Raw genomic sequence first — 21765 nt, forward strand, 5'->3', positions numbered from 1 at the left:
CAACATATAGAAGAATTCAAAAGGATCCTTGTCTATACCCATGCACAAAGCTCAAGTCCAAATGGATAAAAAACATCAACATTAAATACAGTCACACTGAATTTTGTAGAAGACAAAGTGGGAAATAACTTTGAACTCATGTACACAGCAAAATACTTACTTAATATAACACCAGTAGCACAGATACCAAGAGCAACAATTAAGTGGGACCTGCTGAAACTGCGAAGTGTTTGAAAAGCAAAGGATGTAGTCAGCAAGACAAAAGGCAACCCTGCATCTGTCAAAAAGACAAAAACTCAAGAAACCTGACAACAAAAATCAAAGAATCCAATTAAAATGTGTGTGCACTTAAACAAAGAACTGTCAACAGAGGAATCTCAAATAGCTGAAATTCACTTATGGAAGTGTTCAACATTCCTAGCCATCAGATGAATGCAAATCAAAACACCTCTGAGATACCATCTTGCATCTATCAGAATGGCCAAGATCAAAAACACCCATGACAGTTTATGCTGAAGAGGATGTGGAGTAAGAGGAACACTCTTCACTGTTTGCGGGACTGCAAACTTGAACAGTCACTTTGGAAATCAGTTTAGTGTTTTCTCAGAAAATTGGGAGTCAATGTACCACAAGACCCAGCAGTATCACACTTGGGCACATGCCCAAAGGATGCATGCTGACACCACAAGGATGTTTGATCAACTGCTCAACTATGTTCATAGCAGCATCTTTTGTAATAGCCCAATCCTGGAAGCAACCTAGATGCCCCTCAACTGAAAAATGGATAAAGAAAATGTGGTACATTTACAAAGTGGAGTACTACCCAGTGCTAAAGAGCAATGACATCTTGAAATTTGCAGGCAAATTAACAGAACTAGCAAAACAAATTCTGAGGGAGGTAATCCAGACCCACAAATACAAATATGTACTCACTCATTAACGGATATTAGACATAAAAGAAAGGATAATCAGCATACAGTACACAGCTCCAGGATCCCTAGTTAACAAAGAGGACCCTAAGAGTGACATACATGGATCTGCCTAGGAAGGGGAAAATAGAAAAGCTCTCCTGACTAAATTGGGACTGTGTGGAGCATGGGGGAGGGTGGAAGAGAAGAGTAGAGGAGGGAAAAGGGAGTGGGAAAATGTGCAGCTCAACAACAACAACAACAAAACAAGTTGAAAATGGGGAAAAGTTTTATCTCTTAAATGTTTTGCAAATAGAGAAGGGTATATTATTTTAGAATAAATAGGTAATCATTCCATTTGTTTATAATTTGACACAGTCATAGGGCTGTGATAATAACTACTAAGAGAGTATCACATCTAGCCTCACCTTTCCAGCAAGTGTCATTTTTAATGACTTCTCTCATGTAGCACAAAGCTCTGGCAATTACAGATGTGAAACAGTGTATGATCACAGTAAAGTAATACAATATTGACTTTAGTAATAGTTAAATGAGTTAAACATATAAAAACAAATACCTGACTTTGACATATATGTTTATATAAATAGTATAAGAAATGTACATGGAAGCCAATGTTTTTACCTATCACTTTATTTGAGAATATGTACTCCTCCAGTGCTGTTGGGAGTGATAATTCATACATCCACTTTCAAAATCAGTATGGAGATTCCTCAGGAAAATGGGTATCAGTCTATCACAACATACAGCAATTCCACTCTTAGGTGAAAGACCCCAATAGGGATACTTTCACGGAAGTGAGACCCGTACCCAAGGAACAGCGAGACCACGAACTTGGATGCAACAGCAAGAGGCTTTATTGGTGACATACGGGTACCCGGGCGTCTCAGTCTTGGGGAACTGAGCGCGCCGAGCTGGGGACTCAGGGGTTCTTTTATAGCAAAAAGCGCAGTACAGAAGCGAGAAGCCTAGTAACAGGACCCTGATTGGGCAATTTAAATGAGGCTAGGGCTCAGAGCGCGGGCAATTGAGGTAATTGAGGTTTTTCTTGGAACTCAAGTCTTGGCCTTGGCCCTATCTGAGGAACAATTGGTCTCTGTGTTTGCTCAATCCTGCTGAGCTGGCCATCCGGCCACCTGCAGACACCTGACAACCTGTGTCCTTGGTACTGAGCTCCCTTCTGATAGGCAATGACTATGTAGGCTGTGGGGGAATGGAATTCTCCATAAGCCTCAGCTGCCTGTTTAAACTGGGCCAGGGTCTTTCATTCCCCCATTGCTCTTGTAACTGAATGGAATCTTTCATTCAGGAGTTTCTGCCATCTCGAGATCCCTTTGTTTTAGCTGCTGGTACTGTTGGGTTAAGACCAGGGATTGTACAACCAATAACCTTTCTTTTATGAACTGGGTCAGTCTGTTTAAGATGCATGGCCCAAACATCAGAACCAAAAGTATAATGATCAGGGGTCCCAATCCTCCCCCACCAGATCACATAGATCAAAATACAGGGTGGGGAAGGTGTCTGTCAGAGCCCCAAGTTGGGAACTCAGGTTTGCAGTCTGTCCCGTCCCCAGATTGGTTATCACCTAAGTAATATTGAATACTCGGTGAGGACTTCCCTCAATAAGGGGAAGGGTAAGCATGAAGCATAAGAAGGCAATCAAACAACTTGGAAGAGTCTTATCTTTAGAGGATTTTGAGTGTGTTGGGCCTTCCATCCTGGGTCTAAATCTTCAGGGGAGGCAGCTTTTACATGCGAGGCGTGTATCCAAGCAGCAATCCCGTCCACCTTGAGAGCAGTAGGGGTGGTCAACAGGACCGTGTATGGTCCCTTCCAGCGGGGTTCAAGGTTCTTAGCCTGGTGGCGTCGGACCCAAACGCTGTCTCCCACGTGATAGGAGTGGGGGACGATAGGGCGTCTCCTCTGGTCTCGGTAGGCTTGGGCCAGGGGCTTCCAGACTTCCTGCTGGACCAGCTGGAGTGCCTGCAGGTGAGCTTGAAGAGAGGGGGAATTGGCATAGTCAGAAATATCTTGGTCAAAGAACTGAACAAAGGGAATGGTGGTTTCATATAAAATTTCAAAAGGGGTGAGGCCATGGGGGCCCGGTGTATTCCGGGCACGATAGAGGGCAAGGGGGAGCAAGAGGACCCAGTCTTTAGTGCCAGTTGCAAGCGATAATTTAGTTAAAGTCTCCTTAATGGTTCTATTCATTCGCTATACCTGTCCTGAGCTTTGGGGTCGGTAAGCACAATGTAACTTCCAATCAATCCCCAATAAGGTGGCCACAGACTGACTTACCTGAGAAACAAAGGCAGGCCCGTTGTCTGTCCCCAATACCTGTGGCATTCCGTAACGGGGGAAGATTTCTTTAAGGAGTTTCTTGGTGACCACCTTTGCCGTCTCATGCTTGGTAGGGTAAGCCTCAGTCCATCCCGAAAAGGTGTCAACAAAAACCAGGAGGTACTTGTATCCATATTTTCCTGGTTTGATTTCTGTGAAATCTATTTTCCAATGCACCCCAGGCCGGTGCCCCCGAGCTCGAGTCCCCATGGGTAGCTTTAGCCTGGTCGCATTTACGCGGGCGCAGGCGTAACATCGCTCAGTCACTTGTTTTAGTAATTCTTCTATTCCCAACAGGTGGCGGGTATTTTCTTCCCGGGCTAATAGTTCTCGCATTTTCCTGGGGCTCAAATGAGTGAGTTAGTGTAGGCGGTTAATCAGATATCTAGTCATTAGGCGGAAGGACAGTTTTTCCTTGATAGGTCCAGAGACCATCATGTACTCGGGTCACCCCCAGTCTTTTCATGGCCTTGATGTCTTCTATCTCATAGTCCCATGACGGAGAAGCCCCCTTAAAGGCCTCATTTATTTCTAGGACCACCGCTGCCTGAAGGGGATGACTGCTATTTTCCGCAGCCAGGGCAGCCTCCCGGGCAGCAAAGTCTGCTCTCCGGTTTCCCCGGGCGACTGGATCGTCCCCCTTTTGATGCCCAGGGCAATGTATTATGCTGAGAGCGGCCGGTAGGTGCAGAGCTCCCAAGAGGGCCAGGATTTCCTTTTTGTTTTTAATGTCTCTGCCCTCTGAGGTCAATAGCCCCCTTCGCCTATAAATTTCACCATGGATGTGAGCTGTGGCGAAGGCGTAGCGGCTGTCTGTGTAGACAGTGAGTCTCTTACCTTCTGCCAGCCTCAGGGCCTGGGTCAGAGCGATCAGCTCTGCTCGTTGGGCCGATGTTCCCGGTGGCAGGGCCTCGGCCCAGATGGTTTCCAGTTCAGTTGTTACCGCAGCGCCAGCTTTCTGCTCAGCTCCCAGCCTCGGGCCGCGCAGCACCCGCCGCTCCTTCCGTCCTCTGCGCTCAGCATCGGCGCGCTTCCGCCCCACCTGGGAGAAGCCACCCGCAACCCCGCTCCATCCCCCTAAAGCACGCGCCCTAGGAGCGTTTCTGACTGCCGTGCGGCTGTTCCCGCAGCCTTGCCTCCCTCCCTCCCCTTGATGTACGAAGCTGCTTCTGTCCGTGAACCAGACATGGTCGGGGTTGGGAAGGGGTTGATCCGTGAGGTCAGCTCTCGTCCCATGGACCTCGGCCAGGACCTGCAAGCAGTCATGAGTCTCTGCTTCCCCAAGAAGGGGAAGTAGCGAGGCGGGGTTTAGGGTCACCGGAGTCCCGAAGTGAATTTGGTCCTTGTCCAGCAACAGAGTCTGGTAATGGGTCATCCTGGCATTGGTGAGCCAGCGGCCCGGTGGCTGCCTGATGACCGCCTCCATAGCATGGGGGGCATAGATAGTCAAAGGCTGCCCCAAAGTCAATTTGTGAGAGTCCTTTATGAGAACTGTGGTGGCGGCGATCATGCGGAGACATGGGGGCCATCCTGACGCTACGGGGTCTAATTTCTTAGATAGGGAGGCGACCGGTCGTCTCCAGGGTCCAAGTTTTTGGGTTAGGACCCCTTTCGCATAACCCTCTTGCTCAGCCACGAATAGGTCAAAGGGTTTAGTCAGATCAGGTAACCCCAGAGCTGGGGAGCTGAGCAGAGCCTTCTTGATGTCCATGAAGGCTTTCTCCTGGCTCTCCCCCCAGTCAAAGGCAGCCCCCATCTTGGTGAGAGGGTACAGGGGTGCTGCCATTTCTGCGAACCCGGGGATCAATAGCCTACAGAAGCCTGCCGTTCCCAAGAATTCCCGCAGTTTTCGGGGGGTCTTGGGAGGAGGGATGTCAAGGATGGCCTGTTTGCGGGCTTCTGTTAGCCAACGATTTTCATCCTGGATTCTGTACCCCAAGTAGGTGACCTGGGTCCAGCAGATTTGGGCCTTCTTGGCAGAGGCCCTATACCCCAAGTCTCCTAAAATCTTTAAGAGAGCTTCTGTCCCCCTAAGGCATTCCTCCTCTGTTTTGGTGGCTATAAGGATGTCATCCACATATTGTAAGAGGATGACCTCAGGCTGGTGGACTCTAAATCCGGCCAAGTCCTGATGTAAGGCCTCATCAAAGAGGGTGGGGCTATTTTTGAACCCTTGGGGCAACCTAGTCCATGTAAATTGTCCCAAGATTCCCAGGTCTGCATCCTGCCATTCAAAGGCAAACAGTGGCTGACTGTCTTTGTGTAATCGTAGGCAGAAGAAGGCATCCTTTAAATCCAGGACTGAGTACCAAACATAGTCAGGTGGCAGTCCACTCAGGAGGTTATAGGGATTGGGGACCGTGGGGTGTATGTCCTCAACCCGCTTATTGACTTCCCGGAGGTCCTGGGCCGGCCTATAGTCATTGGTTCCGGGCTTCTTGACTGGCAACAGGGGAGTGTTCCAGGGGGACCGGCAGGGGGTTAGAATGCCCTGCTCCAGTAGCCTCCTAATGTGAGGTTTGATCCCATCGCGGGCCTCCCGGGACATGGGATATTGTTTAATTGAGGCCGGGAGAGCAGATGCCTTTAAATGGACTATGATGGGAGCCTGTTGGAGGGCTAGTCCCATTCCTCCAGTCTCTGCCCAGGACTGGGGAAAGTCGGTCAGCCAGCGGTCTTTGACCTTAAAAGAGTCATCCTTGGGCTCTTGTATTCTATATTCTTCTTCTAAGGCTATGGTCAGCACCGTGAGTGGGGCCCCTTTTGGCCCCGTGACTCTTATGTTGGCTTTCTCGAAATGTACTTGAGCCTTTAACTTCGTTAGGAGGTCTCGACCCAGGAGGGGGTATGGACAGTCAGGAACATGTAAAAAGGAGTGCATCACCTTACCGGTCGCTAGGTGGGGCTGGCGGTCCGTGGTCCATCGATACTGCTTCCCGCCGATGACATCCAGGCGGTTCAGCGGCTCAGGGGGGGGGGGAGCTCCTGGCCCTGACCTCCCTAACCTTTGAGGCTCAGGAGGTCGGAGGTTTGAGAACGGGTTTTGGGTCTTTGAAATGTCCTTCTTTGTTTCTTGGGGCACTCCCTGGCCCAATGTCCTTTGTCCTTGCAGTATGCACATTGGTCTCTTTCTAGGCGAGGCCCCCTTGGTCCCTCTCTCTCTCTATCCTGTCTCTGCTCTGCGACTACTGTGGCCAACAGTTTAGTCATTTCTCTGTTACGCTTCTTGTCCCTCGCTATCTCCCTCTCTTCAATTTCCCATCTCTGACGTTCTGCCCTTTCTTGATCCTCTTTTCTCCATCTCTCTTCCCTCTCTTCCTGGGTTTCTCTCTTGTTAAAGATGCGCTCTGCCTCTCTTAATACATCTGGTAGAGTACAACCCTGTAAATTCTCCAGCCGCTGTAATTTGTTTCTGATGTCTGCGGCCGACTGCCAGATGAAAGACATGGTCAGGCCAGTGGCTTGCCCGGGGTCCTCAGGGTCATATGGGGTATACATTCTGTAAGCTTCCTTAAGTCTTTCTAAAAATGCGGCTGGTGATTCCTCTGCCTTCTGAACTATCTGTCTTGCCTGGGCCAAATTTGTAGGGCTCCTACCTGCCCCTCGGAGACCCGCTACAAGCAACTGGCGATAAAGACGTAGATGGGTCCTACCTGCCTCAGTGGTGAAGTCCCAGTCTGGGCGGTCAAGGGGGAAAGCAGCATCAATTTCATTTGGAAGCTGCGTAGGTTGTCCATTTGCCCCAGGAACATTCTTCCGGGCTTCAAGAAGGACCCGCTGTTTTTCCTCCGAAGTTAGGAGGACCTGCAAAAGCTGTTGGGTAGTGAGAACCGATTCTAATAGATCAGTCAGTCTCACGGGGTCTGCTGAAAAGGAAGGGTTATTATTTTTCCAGTTATAAAGATCTGAGGCAGAGAATGGCCAGTACTGCAACCGGCCATCGGGGCCCGTACGGGGAGGCAGGGCGGTGGAATCAGGAGTGGGCTGTTCCCTGCGGCTTCGCAACCTGGAGGCCATAGGTGAAGGCTCCGGATCGGCAGATGGCAATGGTAGGGCCTCAGCTGCTGCTGCTGGCTGTTCTGCTGGAGGAGCCTGGTAAGGTGGGAGTTCCTCCGTCAGGAGGTCAAGCAGAAGTCCGTCTTCAGTAGGGAGGACCTTAGGGTCTCCTCTTTTCTCTTTCTGCTTAGTTACGGCGGGTAAAGGCCAGAATGGGAGGACTGAGGATGCGGGGAGGGGGCCAAAGGGGGCGGAAGGGGAGGTGCAGATGCGGATGGGTTGGAATTGGCGGGGGTTAGGGAGGAGGAGGAGGGGGGGCCTCCTGGGTGCACAAAGGGGCGCACCCAGGGAGGAGGGTCATAGACCAGCGCTTCCCAGGTAACTATATAGGGTACTTGGTCCGGGTGGCCCTGGGGTCCAGGATCCATGACTTTCTCCTTCACCTGGAAGATAATTTGAGGGTTAAAGGTGCCATCTCGTGGCCAGCCAACATCAAAAGTTGGCCATTCAGAAGAGCAAAAGGTGATCTTTTCGTCCGTTTGTTGCCTTTTATGAATTTTTTGGTTTGTTCTTTCTTCCATTTCTTGCATTTTTTGGTTTGCTTTTTGTTTCATTTCTCTCATTTTGTGCTTTGTTTCTTCTTCCATTTCCTGCCTTTTTTGGTTTGTTTCTTCTTCCATTTTCTTCATTTTTTGCTTTGTTTTTTCTACCATTTCTTGCATTTTTTGCTTTGTTCCTTCTTCCATTTCCTGCCTTTTTTGGTATGTTTCTTCTTCCAATTCTTGCATTTTTTGCTTTGTTTTTTCTTCCATTTCTTGCATTTTTTGCTTCATTTCTTCTTCCATTTCCTGCCTTTTTTGGTTTGTTTTTTCTTCCAATTCTTGCATTTTTGGTTTGTTTTTTCTTCCATTTCTTGCATTTTTTGGTTTGTTTTTTTCTTCCATTTCTTTGACGGATTTTCCTATATCCTCTTTTAGGGCCTCTATCATTTTCATGAAAGTGCTTTTAAGATCGTTCTCTTCTGCTTCGTTCGCATTGGAATGTTGGGGTCTTGGTGGTGTGGAGTCTCTAGAAACTGGCGGTGTCATATTTGTTTTTCTGTTGCTGACTTTGTTTTTGTATTGTCTCTTTCCCATCTCTTCTTCTAGTGTGTGCAGAAAGAGCCCCTTACTGGTCTGGGGACCAGAGTTCCCTTTTGGTGGGTGCTAGCAAGTCCAATAATCTGATGGTTCTTCTATTCCTTGTCCAAATGCTGGTCCCGTGGGTGGAGAAGAAGAACAGGAATCTGGGGTGCTTAGCCTCCTACCTGGTCCCCTGGACCCTATGCTGAGTCCTGTTGTACCTGATCCTGAACAGCTACTCCCCTGGTCTCCCTGCCTCCTCTGGTTTCCTGGTCTTGTTGGTGGGAGAGAAGATCTGGAGTCTGGGGTGCTTGGCTCCCGCCTGGATTGGGAGCTCTGTGCAGTTCCCAGGCGATCTGCAGGCACTAGAACACAGGCCTGGAAGCCGGCCTGTTTACCTGATGCTGCTGGAGGAACAGCTGCTTCCCTGGACTCCCAGCCTCCTCTCGTTTCCTGGTCTCCTTGGTGGGAGAGAAGATCTGGAGTCTGGGGTGCTTGGCTCCCACCTGGATTGGGAGCTCTGTGCAGTTCCCAGGCGATCTGCAGGCACTAGAACACAGGCCTGGAAGCCGGCCTGTTTACCTGATGCTGCTGGAGGAACAGCTGCTTCCCTGGACTCCCAGCCTCCTCTCGTTTCCTGGTCTCCTTGGTGGGAGAGAAGATCTGGAGTCTGGGGTGCTTGGCTCCCACCTGGATTGGGAGCTCTGTGCAGTTCCCAGGCGATCTGCAGGCACTGGAACACAGGCGAGGAAGCCACACAATAGAAGCAGAAGGGTCTTTGCCAAACTCTTTTTATGAGGCTTCAATAACCTTGATCCCCAAGCCACACAAAGATACAACTAAGAAAGAGAACTTCAGACCAATATCCCTCATGAACATTGATGAAAAAATACTCAATAAAATACTGGCAAATCGGATCCAAGAACACATCAAAACAATCATTCACCATGATCAAGTAGGTTTCATCCCAGGGATGCAGGGATGGTTCAACATACGAAAATCCATCAACGTATTCCACCATATAAACAAGCTGAAAAACAAAAATCACATGATCATCTCACTAGATGCTGAAAAAGCCTTTGACAAAATCCAACAACCCTTCATGATAAAGGTCTTGGAGAGATCTGGGATAACAGGGACATACTTAAACATAATAAAAGCTATATACAGTAAACCAACAGCCAACATCAAACTAAATGGACAGAAACTCAATGCAATTCCTCTAAAATCAGGAACAAAACAAGGCTGTCCACTCTCTCCATACCTTTTCAACATGGTACTTGAAGTTCTAGCTATTGCCATACGACAACAAAGGGGGATCAAGGGGATACAAATTGGGAAGGAAGAGGTCAAACTTTCACTGTTTGCAGACGCTATGATAGTTTACATCAATGACCCAAAGAACTCTACCAGGGAACTCTTACAGCTGATTAACACCTTTAGTAAAGTGGAAGGCTACAAGCTCAACTCAAGAAAATCAGTAGCCCTACTATATACAGATGATAAAAGGGCTGAAAGAGAAATCAGAGAAACATCACCCTTTACAGTTGCCGCAAACAACATAAAATACCTTGGGGTAACGCTAACCAAACAAGTGAAAGACCTGTATCGTAAGAACTTTGAATCTTTAAAGAAAGAAATTAAAGAAGCCCTCAGAAAATGGAAAGATCTCCCATGCTCTTGGATAGGTAGGATCAATGTAGTAAAAATGGCAATCCTGCGAAAATCAATCTACAGATTCAATGCAATCCCCATTAAAATCCCAGCACAATTCTTCACAGACCTTGAAAGAACAATAATCAATTTTGTATGGAAAAACAAAAGACCCAGGATAGCCAAAACAACCCTGTTCAACAAGGCAACATCCGGAGGCATTACCATCCCTGACCTCAAGCTCTATTTCAGATATATTGTCCTGAAAACAGCTTGGTATTGGCACAAAATTAGACAGGTAGACCAATGGAATCGAATTGAAAATCCGGGTATTAACCCACACACGTACGAACATCTGATCTTTGACAAAGAAGCTAAAAATATACAATGGAATAAAGAAAGCATCTTCAACAAATGGTGCTGGCATAATTGGAGACTGGCATGTAGAAGAATGCGGATCCATCCATGTTTATCGCCATGCACAAAACGTAAGTCCAAATGGATCAAAGACCTCAACATAAATCCAGCCACACTGAACCTCTTAGAAGAGAAAGTGGGTGGTACCCTTGAACGAATTGGTACAGGAGACAGCTTCCTGAACATAACACTAGTAGCACACACAGTGAGATAAACAATTAATAAATGGGACCTACTGAAACTGAGAAGCTTCTGTAAGGCAAAGGACACAGTCAGCAAGACAAAAAGGCAGCCCACAGAATGGGAAAAAATATTCACTAATCCCACATGTGACAGAGTGCTGATATCCAAAATTTACAAAGAACTCAAGAAGCAAGTCTCCAAAACACCAAAGGACCCTATTAAAAAGTGGGCTGCAGAACTAAATAAAGAGTTTTCAATAGAGGAGTCTAAAATGTCTGAGAGGCACTTGAGAAAGTGCTCAACATCCTTAGCCATCCAGGAAATGCAAATCAAAACAACTCTGAGATACCATCTCACTCCTGTCAGAATTGCTAAAATCAAAAACACCAATGACAATTTATGCTGGAGAGGATGTGGTAAAAGGGGGGACACTCCTCCATTGCTGGTGGGAGTGCCAACTGGTTCAGCCACTTTGGAAATCAGTATGGAGATTCCTCAGAAAAATGGGAATAAACCTACCACAAGATCCAGCAACTCCACTCTTAGGCATATATCCAAAAGATGCCCATTCATACAACAAAGATGTCTGTTCCACTATGTTCATAGCAGCTTTATTTGTAATAGCCAGAACTTGGAAGCAACCTAGATGTCCCTCAACCGAAGAGTGGATAGAGAAAATGTGGTACATCTACACAATGGAGTACTATTCAGCAGAAAAAAAGTAATGGAATCATGAGATTCGCAGGCAAATGGATGACACTAGAAGAAACCATCCTGAGTGAGGTAACGCAGTCACAAAAAGAGAAACATGGCATGTACTCTCTCATATATGGATTTTAGACATAGATCTGGGGAGTGCCAGCCTACAATCCTATGGCCAGAGAGTCTGGGAAACAGAAACTTCATTTAGCAGCTGATCAAAGAAGAGGCAGACTCCCTTGGTTACGTACTGAGCTGAACTCAAGAAAGCCAGTAACAGAGAGGGAGGACTGATGATCAAATGGATTAAGACTGGGCTGGTTTAACCCCCAGAAACAGCTGACCAGACAAAGGTTAACTCTTGAATCCCAGGCATCAGCCTGGGAATCCAGCATGGGACTGATCAAGACCCCCCCTGAATCTGGGTGTCAGTGGGGAGGCCTAGGGAATCTATTGAGCCTTGGGTAGCAGATCAGTACCCATCCCAAGTATACACACGGACTTTGGACTCCCATAGAACAATGTGAGGTGCACTCTCACCCTGAACTCTTGGGGAAGGATCTGGGCCCTGCCCTATATGAAATGACAGACTATGGACACCCCCATGGAGGGCTTCACCCTCCCTGGGGGAATGAGGGGATAATGGGAGGGGGGTTGGGAGGAGGCTACGGGAGGAGGGGAGGGAATGGGAGAGGGACCTGCAACTGACTTGTGAAGCAACCTCGTTTCTTATCTAAATTTAAACTGGAAAATAAAATATAAGAAAAAAAAAGAAATTGCTTTTATACAGTTTTTCAAATATATTACTTTTAATGAAAAAAAATTCATACTTTTCAAAAATGGAAATACTGCCATTTATCTGCCTGGGATATTTTGTTGGTCATACATAATATAAATTTTATCAACTATATTCCCTTTCATGAGCAGGTAAAATAAACTGTGTATTAAATATTCACATAATCTAAACCAAATTTCATTAACAGACCAAATATTTTAAAGGATTAAATTATTTACCTGAGATAAATAACATACCTGCATGTATGTTAAATCAAGTTTTTGAATTTTTATATTAGTGTGTCTTAGAATATGAAAAAGCTTAAACATTTTCTGTGCTCTACTTCAAGGTGAAGTTATCATGATTTAAAAATTACTCATTAATTTATTTTTATCTACTGAGTAAGGAGAAGGAAACATCAGAATTGAGAAAGAATATACCTGTAAACAATAAGTCTTTGTTTTTCCTGATATTTATGGCTCATGTTGCACCTTACGCAATATTTTTGTTCATAGTATTATATAATGAATAGTTTCGTATTTTATTCAGAACCTCAGTTAACAAAGAATGAAGTCTGAATTGTTGAGAAGATTGTAGTGAATCAGATTCCTATACATTTTAAACTATATCCTAAGAGTAAAGTAATAATTTCAAGTTATGACACTTGGGTTCTCAGGTTTGGTAGCCATTGCATTTACCCAATTAGCCATTTCTACAGCTCAGGATTTACTTGCATTCAGCTCAACTTAATGCTGTCATTAATGCTCAGTTAGTACTTTATGTGGCATAGCAAATTGCACCTTATAACATAAGGTGCAAGCAATAGTAGATTTAAAAGACTGGCTGTCAAACTTTTGAAAATATTTTTATAGTAAAACTAGGAAATATAAAACAAAATAGTGTTTGGAAACTTCTGGGTGATTAGAGACATAGGTTTATTCATCAATATGTATCAATGAGGTTGGGTCTTGCGGGTTCTAGGCTGAAACACTACACTGAACTATACTCCCAGATGCATTTTCGTCATTTTTCTAACTTGGGCTGTGGTATCTTAACATTTGATGTAAAAGTTTTTATTTAACATGTGTTACTATGCGTGTGTGTGTTGCTTGTTTGCTTGTGTTTGACACGGAAAATTGTCAAAGTTTTAGGATTAACACCTGATTCAATGCTCAATTTCAATGTTATTTCCCCAATATATCTTAGACCTTTGTTAATCAATGTGACATAGCAATTAATATATAACTTATATTGTGTCTTTAACACATACTGTCACTTGGCTAGTATGTCACACACCATGTTCTTGTTTAAAATCTTTCCACACATTCTGAACCCATTTGCTTATGATCACTTTCAGGTGGCAAACTTGGAATATAAAACGATGAATGTTTTGTTCAAAATATACTATTTCATTTCCACAGTAATTACCCAGACACATATATAAGACTCCTCAAATGAAGTTTTCCACAATTATAAATAGACTAAAGACATGAGAAATATTTCATGAATTTCAAAAGTAATGCTGTGTTGATTAAAGTTTACAATTTGGGATTGGGTGGGGGGGTTGGGGTTGGGGGCTTCCCTGGTAGAAGAACAAGGGAGGAGGGGTGGAAGAGGGAGCTGGGATTGACATGTGAAGCATTCACATTTCTAATTTAAATAAAAACATATATTGAGGGAAAAAGAATCAGGTTTAACTTAATAAAACTTCATGATTAACCAAATGCGTTTGTTTAAAACATTTCAGAACGTATATGTCAATTATCACAGGAACATTTTAGGGAAAACAACATTTAGAGGAGACTTGGTAGAAAGAAGAGTAGAAAAAAAGGGAATTTTAGACCCTGTCAATATTTAAGTGCTTTGATAACAAACATTACAATATAGGCATATCACACATGCTGCAATAATTAAAAGTATGTCATACTGCCCACCTAATTCAATGCATTTTTTAACATTAGCTCCAACAGTTTGCAAAGAACTTAGTAGGATTTCCAAAGACACAAAATTATAAAAAAGTTAGATGAATTAGGAGCAGCTCCATGAGAGAAAGAAAGAAAAAAACAGTGTCTATAGTGATATTAAATGAAACTATTGCCAGACCTGTCTGAAAAGAAATCAAACGATAAAAGGCCATAGCCTTCTTGCTAGATGGATTTCAATCTGACTCCAAGTTTCCTGGAGGCTAAATAAAAGGAGAAATCTGATCAATTTCATAATTTACAACATCCATGATAACGGAAAACCAATTTACTCAGGAGAAGTGAAATTATTCTTCTACTAAAACCCATAAGAATTTCCCCAAGGGTCATCATAAAGAGGACACTATAAAATATAATGAAATATGCCTTGAACAAAATCTTTATGACAGACACCACTAAGTGTTTCACAATGTGATTTTTATTGTATTCTTTAATTTATACCTACCATTTAACTATACATTTTGGGTATAGTTTAATAATGGCATACATGTTTGAGTAAAAGAGAAAGCAAATTGAATAAAATATCTTTTCTAGTTCCTCAAACTTACATTTTTCTTCCTTGGTCTCTTCAGAGAAATCTGGCAGCAATTAGGTTCAAAATAATTAATTCAATAAATACTTACAGATATCTTTACAATACTATATAATTCAAGAAGAAACAGGATTATAACAATTTCCAAGGGGGGAAAAACTAGACTAGCTATTCTGTGATGGCTGCTATACATATATAAATATATTGGTAATTTGTATTTTTATTTAATTTCTATAAATAAGTGGTATGCAGTTGGAAAAAATTAGCTAAAATCTTATTGTTGAACCTGGAGACACTTCTATTCCAAGGGTATAATTACTTCAACATCTAGGATTCTCTTTGCAAAATGATATGACATAAATCAAATATGAAAATTGGAGATTTTCTAAAAGGATCATGGATAGCACAGTGATACTATTTGGATTTTAAATATGCTTTAACTGACATTGGTGGAGTAGATTATGTAATTATTTTGTTAAATAACACCTTCTACATTATAGATATGATGAACCAAATCTCCCTTTTATTTTACTTCTTCCCATGATATTGAATACTTAACAAGGGGATGAGATGAAGAGATTTCTTTCACTCTGATGCATGGACAAATGCCTAGTGGCCTTTTCTTTTGATGTCGAGAGATAACTTGTCTGTAGTCTCTAGGAAAGCTGATCAAAAACATACACTCTAAGCAGCAGGAGTCACAGCTGCTAAGGTTCACCTTTGGTTTCCTTCATCTCTTTATGTCACACTGCACTTTTGATACTGATCAAAGTCCCCTCCTGGATATTTGTAAGTTATTTTGCTGTGTGTAATATTGAGCTTTTACGTTGAAGACTGATACAGTGTTTTTATAATAGCTTCACAGGCTGTATATATATGAAATGTACTTGGCTATGTTCTAAGACTCTGCTCCCAAAGCTGTAATCCTCGTGCTCATCTTCTATTGTACAAGGACGCCAAAGTTCAGGCTGCAGTCTGGCAACTGGTGTGGTGGCTCAGAAGGTAGCAAGTACTGTGAGACTCTAGTGGGGTATTAACAACATACAACTGACTGAATAGTCGACCTGTTGAACTAAAGTAATATTAAACTTTACCATTTATTTATGTATTTGTTTGTTTATTTACCTATTTAATTACTTACTCACTTCCTTACTTATGCATTATACAGGGTCTCATCAAATCAAGCCAAGCTTTATTTTCGCTATGTAACTGGGGTTGGTACTTACATCTTGAACTTCCATATTTCACTAACTAGAAATCAACTACTGGCTTCTTGAATTAAATCTTGATTCATGACAGGAATAAGGGAAATAAAGTCAATGAATGTCATTTTAGATACTAGAGTGAATAAATGATGCTATGTTAACTAATATGACAGAAGGAAGAGTGTGTAATTTATCAACTGCAATGCAAGGAAAGGAAGAAATTAATTATAATAGAAGGCAACACACTGTAGAAATTAAAAGTTTAATCAGTTCTTTAAAAAAATCTTGAAGATGCCACACACATTTAAAGATATTTTGGCTTAATTATATGAGATTTAATTCAAATCTTCAAGTAGAGACAGGGTGAATAATCGAGAGAAAATACAAGCTAAGTGAAAATAAATAGAAATTAAAATTAAATCATATTTAAGCCAAATCTGGTAGTTACTGGGACCCAGAAAGTCAATTTTCTTCCATGACAGGGATCTTGAAAGTTTACATGTGCTTCAATAGATGGAAAATGGGGGAGGAACAGGTGTATTTGATCAAATCACATTATATTCATTTACAATTTCTCAAAAAACAACAGATAATTCACACTGTTAACTATAAAACTTCCTATTCAATCTGTGCAAGTCATTCCTTTAATTTAGATTTCAATATAAATACCAAGTGGCCATTTAAAACAAAACCTCCAAGACCATATTATAAATTTCTGAATGATAAGATGTAAGTGGAATGCTGAAATTACATTAATACATCTTCCCAGGTGTGTTCAATTGGACCCGGAGTGCCCTTTGAAACTACCATATTAACTCCAAGGCCAAGTCTTACTGTGTGTCTATGATCCTCAATATATTTGTGACTTGTATAAAATCAAGAACAGATTGTATCATAAATAATAACTTAAAAACATAAACAAAAATAGTGGCAACCAGTTAAGTCAATAGCATGGTCATGAGTGGAAGAAATTGTGAGAGAATGAGGTGAATAGAGCTGGTGTGGTTTTGTAACTTTTGTGGTTTATCTGCTGTCTTTCTTTCCCTTTCAAATAAGCACCAAAGCTACCTTGTTTTGTATTCCTCTTTGTAATTTTTATTGTCATCTTCTGATTTGTGTGTGTGTGTGTGTGTTCTAGCCTTTGAAGGTGAGGAATGTTATTCTTTTCATATTTGCTAATTCTTACATAGCCTTACACTTGGAACTTGAGCATGTAATCACTGAGTACATTCTTCCCACACGAAAAGCTGGGTATTATAATCCTCCGGTTATTACAAGATCTCTGCTCTCTCAGATTCATTTACACTCCAATTACAATTACAATGCTTTTTCCTAAAAGCTTCTTGTTTCTGAAGCATGAGTCTCAAGGATTATGTTATAATGAGAACAAAGGTTATTGACTGCTTTTCACGTTTTTTTCTGAGATGCTCTGCCAGCCACAAAAGAGTGAAACAGAATTGATGCCAAGATCTCTTCTTCCCACAGGAAAACATAATGGAAGTAATCAGAAATCAAGAGTTTTTACTCCTTCCAGCTGAAGAGCTCCATAAACTGCTGGCCAGTGATGATGTAAATGTGCCTGATGAAGAGACCATCTTCCATGCACTAATGATGTGGGTCAAGCATGACATGCAGCGGAGATGCAGCGACCTAAGTATGCTGCTTGCCTTCATAAGATTACCACTGCTCCCACCACAGGTAATTTTGTACCTTGTGATTTCAACATATACAGTATACTACAAATTCCTGTCCTATATGCAAACATTACTACACAGTTTAAATTATCTTACGCCATTCTAGGAATGTAATGAGGAGCGATATTCAAATTAATCAAGAGGGAATAAAACTATATGTGAAGGTCCATGGATCTTATCTCACCGTTGTTGCATATAGATTCATGGGTGCTTTAATGATTATAACAAAATTATATTTTTATACAGTTTGCACATTAGAAGGTATTATACTACATATGCAAAAGGTTTGTAAAATAAATTAGATAACAAGTGTACATTTTTTCTGTTGTCATCTACTTGTATGTACTCTCCATAAAACTTAGATCTGCATGAAAGAGGGAAAGAATGGATGGTACTGGAAACCAATCCAACCACCCAGGACTAGTGAAATTATGAATCTTAGAGGATAATCAACAGCTACCACTTTACTAAACCAGCATAATCCCTAACTGCATTACAAATATGTCTTCATCAACAGACCTTTGCAACATTAAAACCCTGATCTATACACAGCATAATTAACCAAGATGTATAATTTCTGTTATTGTCAAAAAACTCAAAATGGATTACACCATTAAAATATGTGAAATTATATATATATACATTATGTGATACCAAAGGTGACTAAAGGCTTTACCATTCCTTCATCACATTGATTAATATCCAAACCACCATCATAAAAATTTATCAGGAAGAATGCAAGATATCTACTTAAGACATAATAGAAAATAAGGAACTATGAACTCACAATGGTAAGTAGAAATTTATGTTAGATTTTGAGGTTGGTAAACAAAAATGTTCCTAGGCCAAGACTGGAAATCAGCTTTAGGAACTAATAATTGGTTTTTATTTAGTTCTTGAGCATAATCAAGAATTAAAATCAGGGTCAATTGATTTATGGATTCTTCCTCTCAATAAACTATGAGAGCTTGATTTGACACAAAGCTTTTCAAAAGAAAAAGAGACCTGTGTAGGTAAATCACGAATACATTACGATTCCTAGTACTGAAGTTTCAAATTCATCCAGTTTTATTTTTGACACTAAATATTTTCAAGGATTGTATAGTCAGTAATACCAATAAAAGCTAATGATTTAAATTAACCAATGAAAGGTTGGAGGTATTAACCAGTGACACATGAAGAGAAGAAAGAGAAGAATTTGGTGTTACTGTGACATGTTTATGCTATATGAAAATAAACAGTATAGGTAAGATGCAAAATAGCATTTGAAAGACTAAATTAAAGTGTTTGAGGTTTTCATATAGGGGAAAACATTGAGGTAAAAATTTAAAAAATGGATATTTAAGTAGTTTTTTGTTATGAATACAAATAAATATGTAGGAAAGTAATCTTCAGTAAAAGATAAATCATATAACCTTGTGGTTATTTCTGCCATTAAGTTTATCAAGTGCCTTCAAACTTCTAAGCAGCAATCATAGGGGCTAACAAACACTGAAGAAACAATCAAAGACCCTGTAAGAATCTAACCTAGGTCCTCTGCATATAAAAGGAAACTGAAAACAACAAGGGCTACATAGCAGATCCTATTTCAAATTAGAGTAAAACACTCCCCCCACACGCACACACTCATATGTACACACATGCCTGTGTATATACTAATAAAACATATATATAATGCATATATATCAAATAGTAATAGAAGACTAGTGACAAAAATGCTTTAATTATATCAACCATATTCTTCCATATCTATATTCATAAGGCACTCTGCCCTAAAGGAGATATTTTATTTTATTTTATACTTACAAGTTTTTATGTTATTAAGTGTTTTGGATGTACTTAGTTTTTATGTGAACAAAAGCAAATTAATTCTGATACTCTTTATTAATTATGAATGAACCCATGCCATTATATAGTATGTTATGATAATTTGTCATGGAGAATATAATAAGAATGAAAACTTCACAGACACAATGTGGCTTTTAAACAAGAATAATTATAGAGAAAATAAGCTTCAGAAGCCTAAAAGACACAGAAGGTCTCTAAAACAACAATATCTGCTTTATGTGGTATTGAAATACCATAATAGTTTATACTGATTGCAACAGTTTATATTGAAATAAATTCAATTACTTCACTTCACAATAGGAAAGACCATAAGAAATGGCAGAGTGAAATAAACAGATAATTGAGATATCTTCCAAGAAAGAATTTTGTCATTTTAAATATGTTATTAGGTGCATATAGTTGTTTTCATAATTTTCTTGAATACACTAAAATTTAAAATATTAACAAGATTATAGGAAATTAAGGCAAATTGCTGAATATATGATCATGAGACAAAGAGTAGATCCATATTTGTATTAATATCTTTTCTAAAATTAAATGACAATCAGGTTGGTTTGCAATTAAATTGATCAACCCAAGGCCCCATAGATTGCCTAGACCTCCTCACTGACATCCACATTCAGGGGTATCTTGGTCAGTCCAATGCTGAATTCCCAGCCATCAGTCTGGGATTCAACAACTACCCCTTGTTCAGGTCAGTTGTTTCTTAGGGTTAAACCAGCCAGTCTTAACCCCTTTGCTCATCAGTCCTTCCTCTCTGTCACTGGGTTCCTTGAGTTCAGCTAAGTGTTTAGCTGCGGGTGTCTGCCTCTGCTTCTATCAGTCATTGGTTGAAGGTTCTGTTTCCCAGACTCTCTGGCCATGGGATTGAACTTTGAGTCTTTAAAGAAAGAAATTAAAGAAGACATCAGAAAATGGAAAGATCTCTCATGCTCTTGGATAGATGGGATAAACATAGTAAAAATGGATATCCTGCCAAAAGCAATTGACAGATTCAATGCAAATCTCCACTAAAACACCAACATAATTCTACACAGACCTTGAAAGACCAATAATCCACTTTATATGGAAAAGTAAAAACCCAGGATAGCCAAAACAACCTTATTCAACACAGCAACATCTGGAGGCATCACCATCCATGACTTCAAGCTCTATTATAGAGCTGTAGTCCTGAAAACAACTTGGTATAGGCACAAAAATAGACAGGTAGACCAATGGAATCGAATTGAACACACTGATATTAACCCATACATGTATGAGCATCTGATCTTTGACAAAGAAGTTAAAAATATATAAAGGAAAAAAGAAAGCATCTTCAACAACAGGATGCTGGCATGTAGAAAAATGCTGATAGATCCATGTCTATTGCCATACACAAAACTTAAGTCCAAATGGATCAAAGACCTCAACATAAATCCAGCCAAACTGAACCTCTGAGAAGCGAAAGTGGGTGGCACCCTTGAGCGAACTGGTACAGGAGAGAACTTTCAGAACATAACACAAGTAGCACAGACAGTGATTTCAACAATTAATACATGGGACCTCCTGAAACTGAGAAGCTTCTGTAAGGCAAATGACACAGTCAACAAGACAAAAAGGCAGCCCACAGAATGGGAAAAAATATTCACTAACCCCATATCTGACAGAGGGCTGCTCTCCAAAATTTACAAAGAACTCAAGAAGCAAGTCTCCAAAACACTAAAGAATCCAATTAAAAAGTGGGCTACAGAACTAAATGTAGAATTCTCAATAGAGGAGTCTAAAATGGATGAGAGACACTTAAGAAAGTGCTCAACATCCTTAGCCATTATGGAAATGCAAATCAAAACATCTCTGAGATACCATCTTTCTCCTGTCAGAATGGCTAAAATAAAAAACTCCAAGGACAGTTTATGCTGGAGAGGATGTGGAGAAGGGGAACAATTCTCCAGTGCTGGTGGGCATGCCAACTCATACAGCCACTTTGGAAATCAGTATGGAGATTCCTCAGAAAAATGGGAATCAGCCTACCACAAAACCCAGCAATTACACTCTTAGGCATATATCCAAAAGATGCACATTCATAGGACAAGGACATCTGTTCCTCTATGTTCATAGCAGCATTATTTTTAATAGCCAGAATGTGGAAGCAACCTAGATGTCCCTCAACTGAAGAGTGGATAGAGAAAATATGGAGTACTATTCAGCAGACAAAAACCATGGAGATCCTGAAATTTGCAGTCAAATGGATGGCACTAGAAGAAACCATCCTGAGTGAGGTAACCCAGTCACAAAAAGACAAACATGGTATGTACTCTCTTGTATATGGATTTTAGACATAAATCTGGGGAGTGCTAGCCTACAATCCCATGGTTATTGATTCTTAAGAGAGACATGCGTTCATGTGCTTGGGTC

The 21765-nt window shown here is 41.3% G+C and overlaps 1 protein-coding gene across 1 annotated transcript in view; it reads left to right on the forward strand.

The window, feature by feature from the left end:
• Positions 1–21765, forward strand: part of Klhl1 (kelch like family member 1) — a 328230-nt gene that overhangs the window by 155536 nt on the left and 150929 nt on the right. The window contains exon 5 of the mRNA XM_005083637.4: positions 17315–17527. Within this exon, the coding sequence (XP_005083694.1) occupies positions 17315–17527 (213 nt within the window). The remainder of the gene's footprint in view (positions 1–17314; positions 17528–21765) is intronic.

This window comes from Mesocricetus auratus, unplaced genomic scaffold, assembly GCF_017639785.1.
Source record: "Mesocricetus auratus isolate SY011 unplaced genomic scaffold, BCM_Maur_2.0 Super-Scaffold_2245, whole genome shotgun sequence".
NCBI classification, from domain to species: domain Eukaryota; kingdom Metazoa; phylum Chordata; class Mammalia; order Rodentia; family Cricetidae; genus Mesocricetus; species Mesocricetus auratus.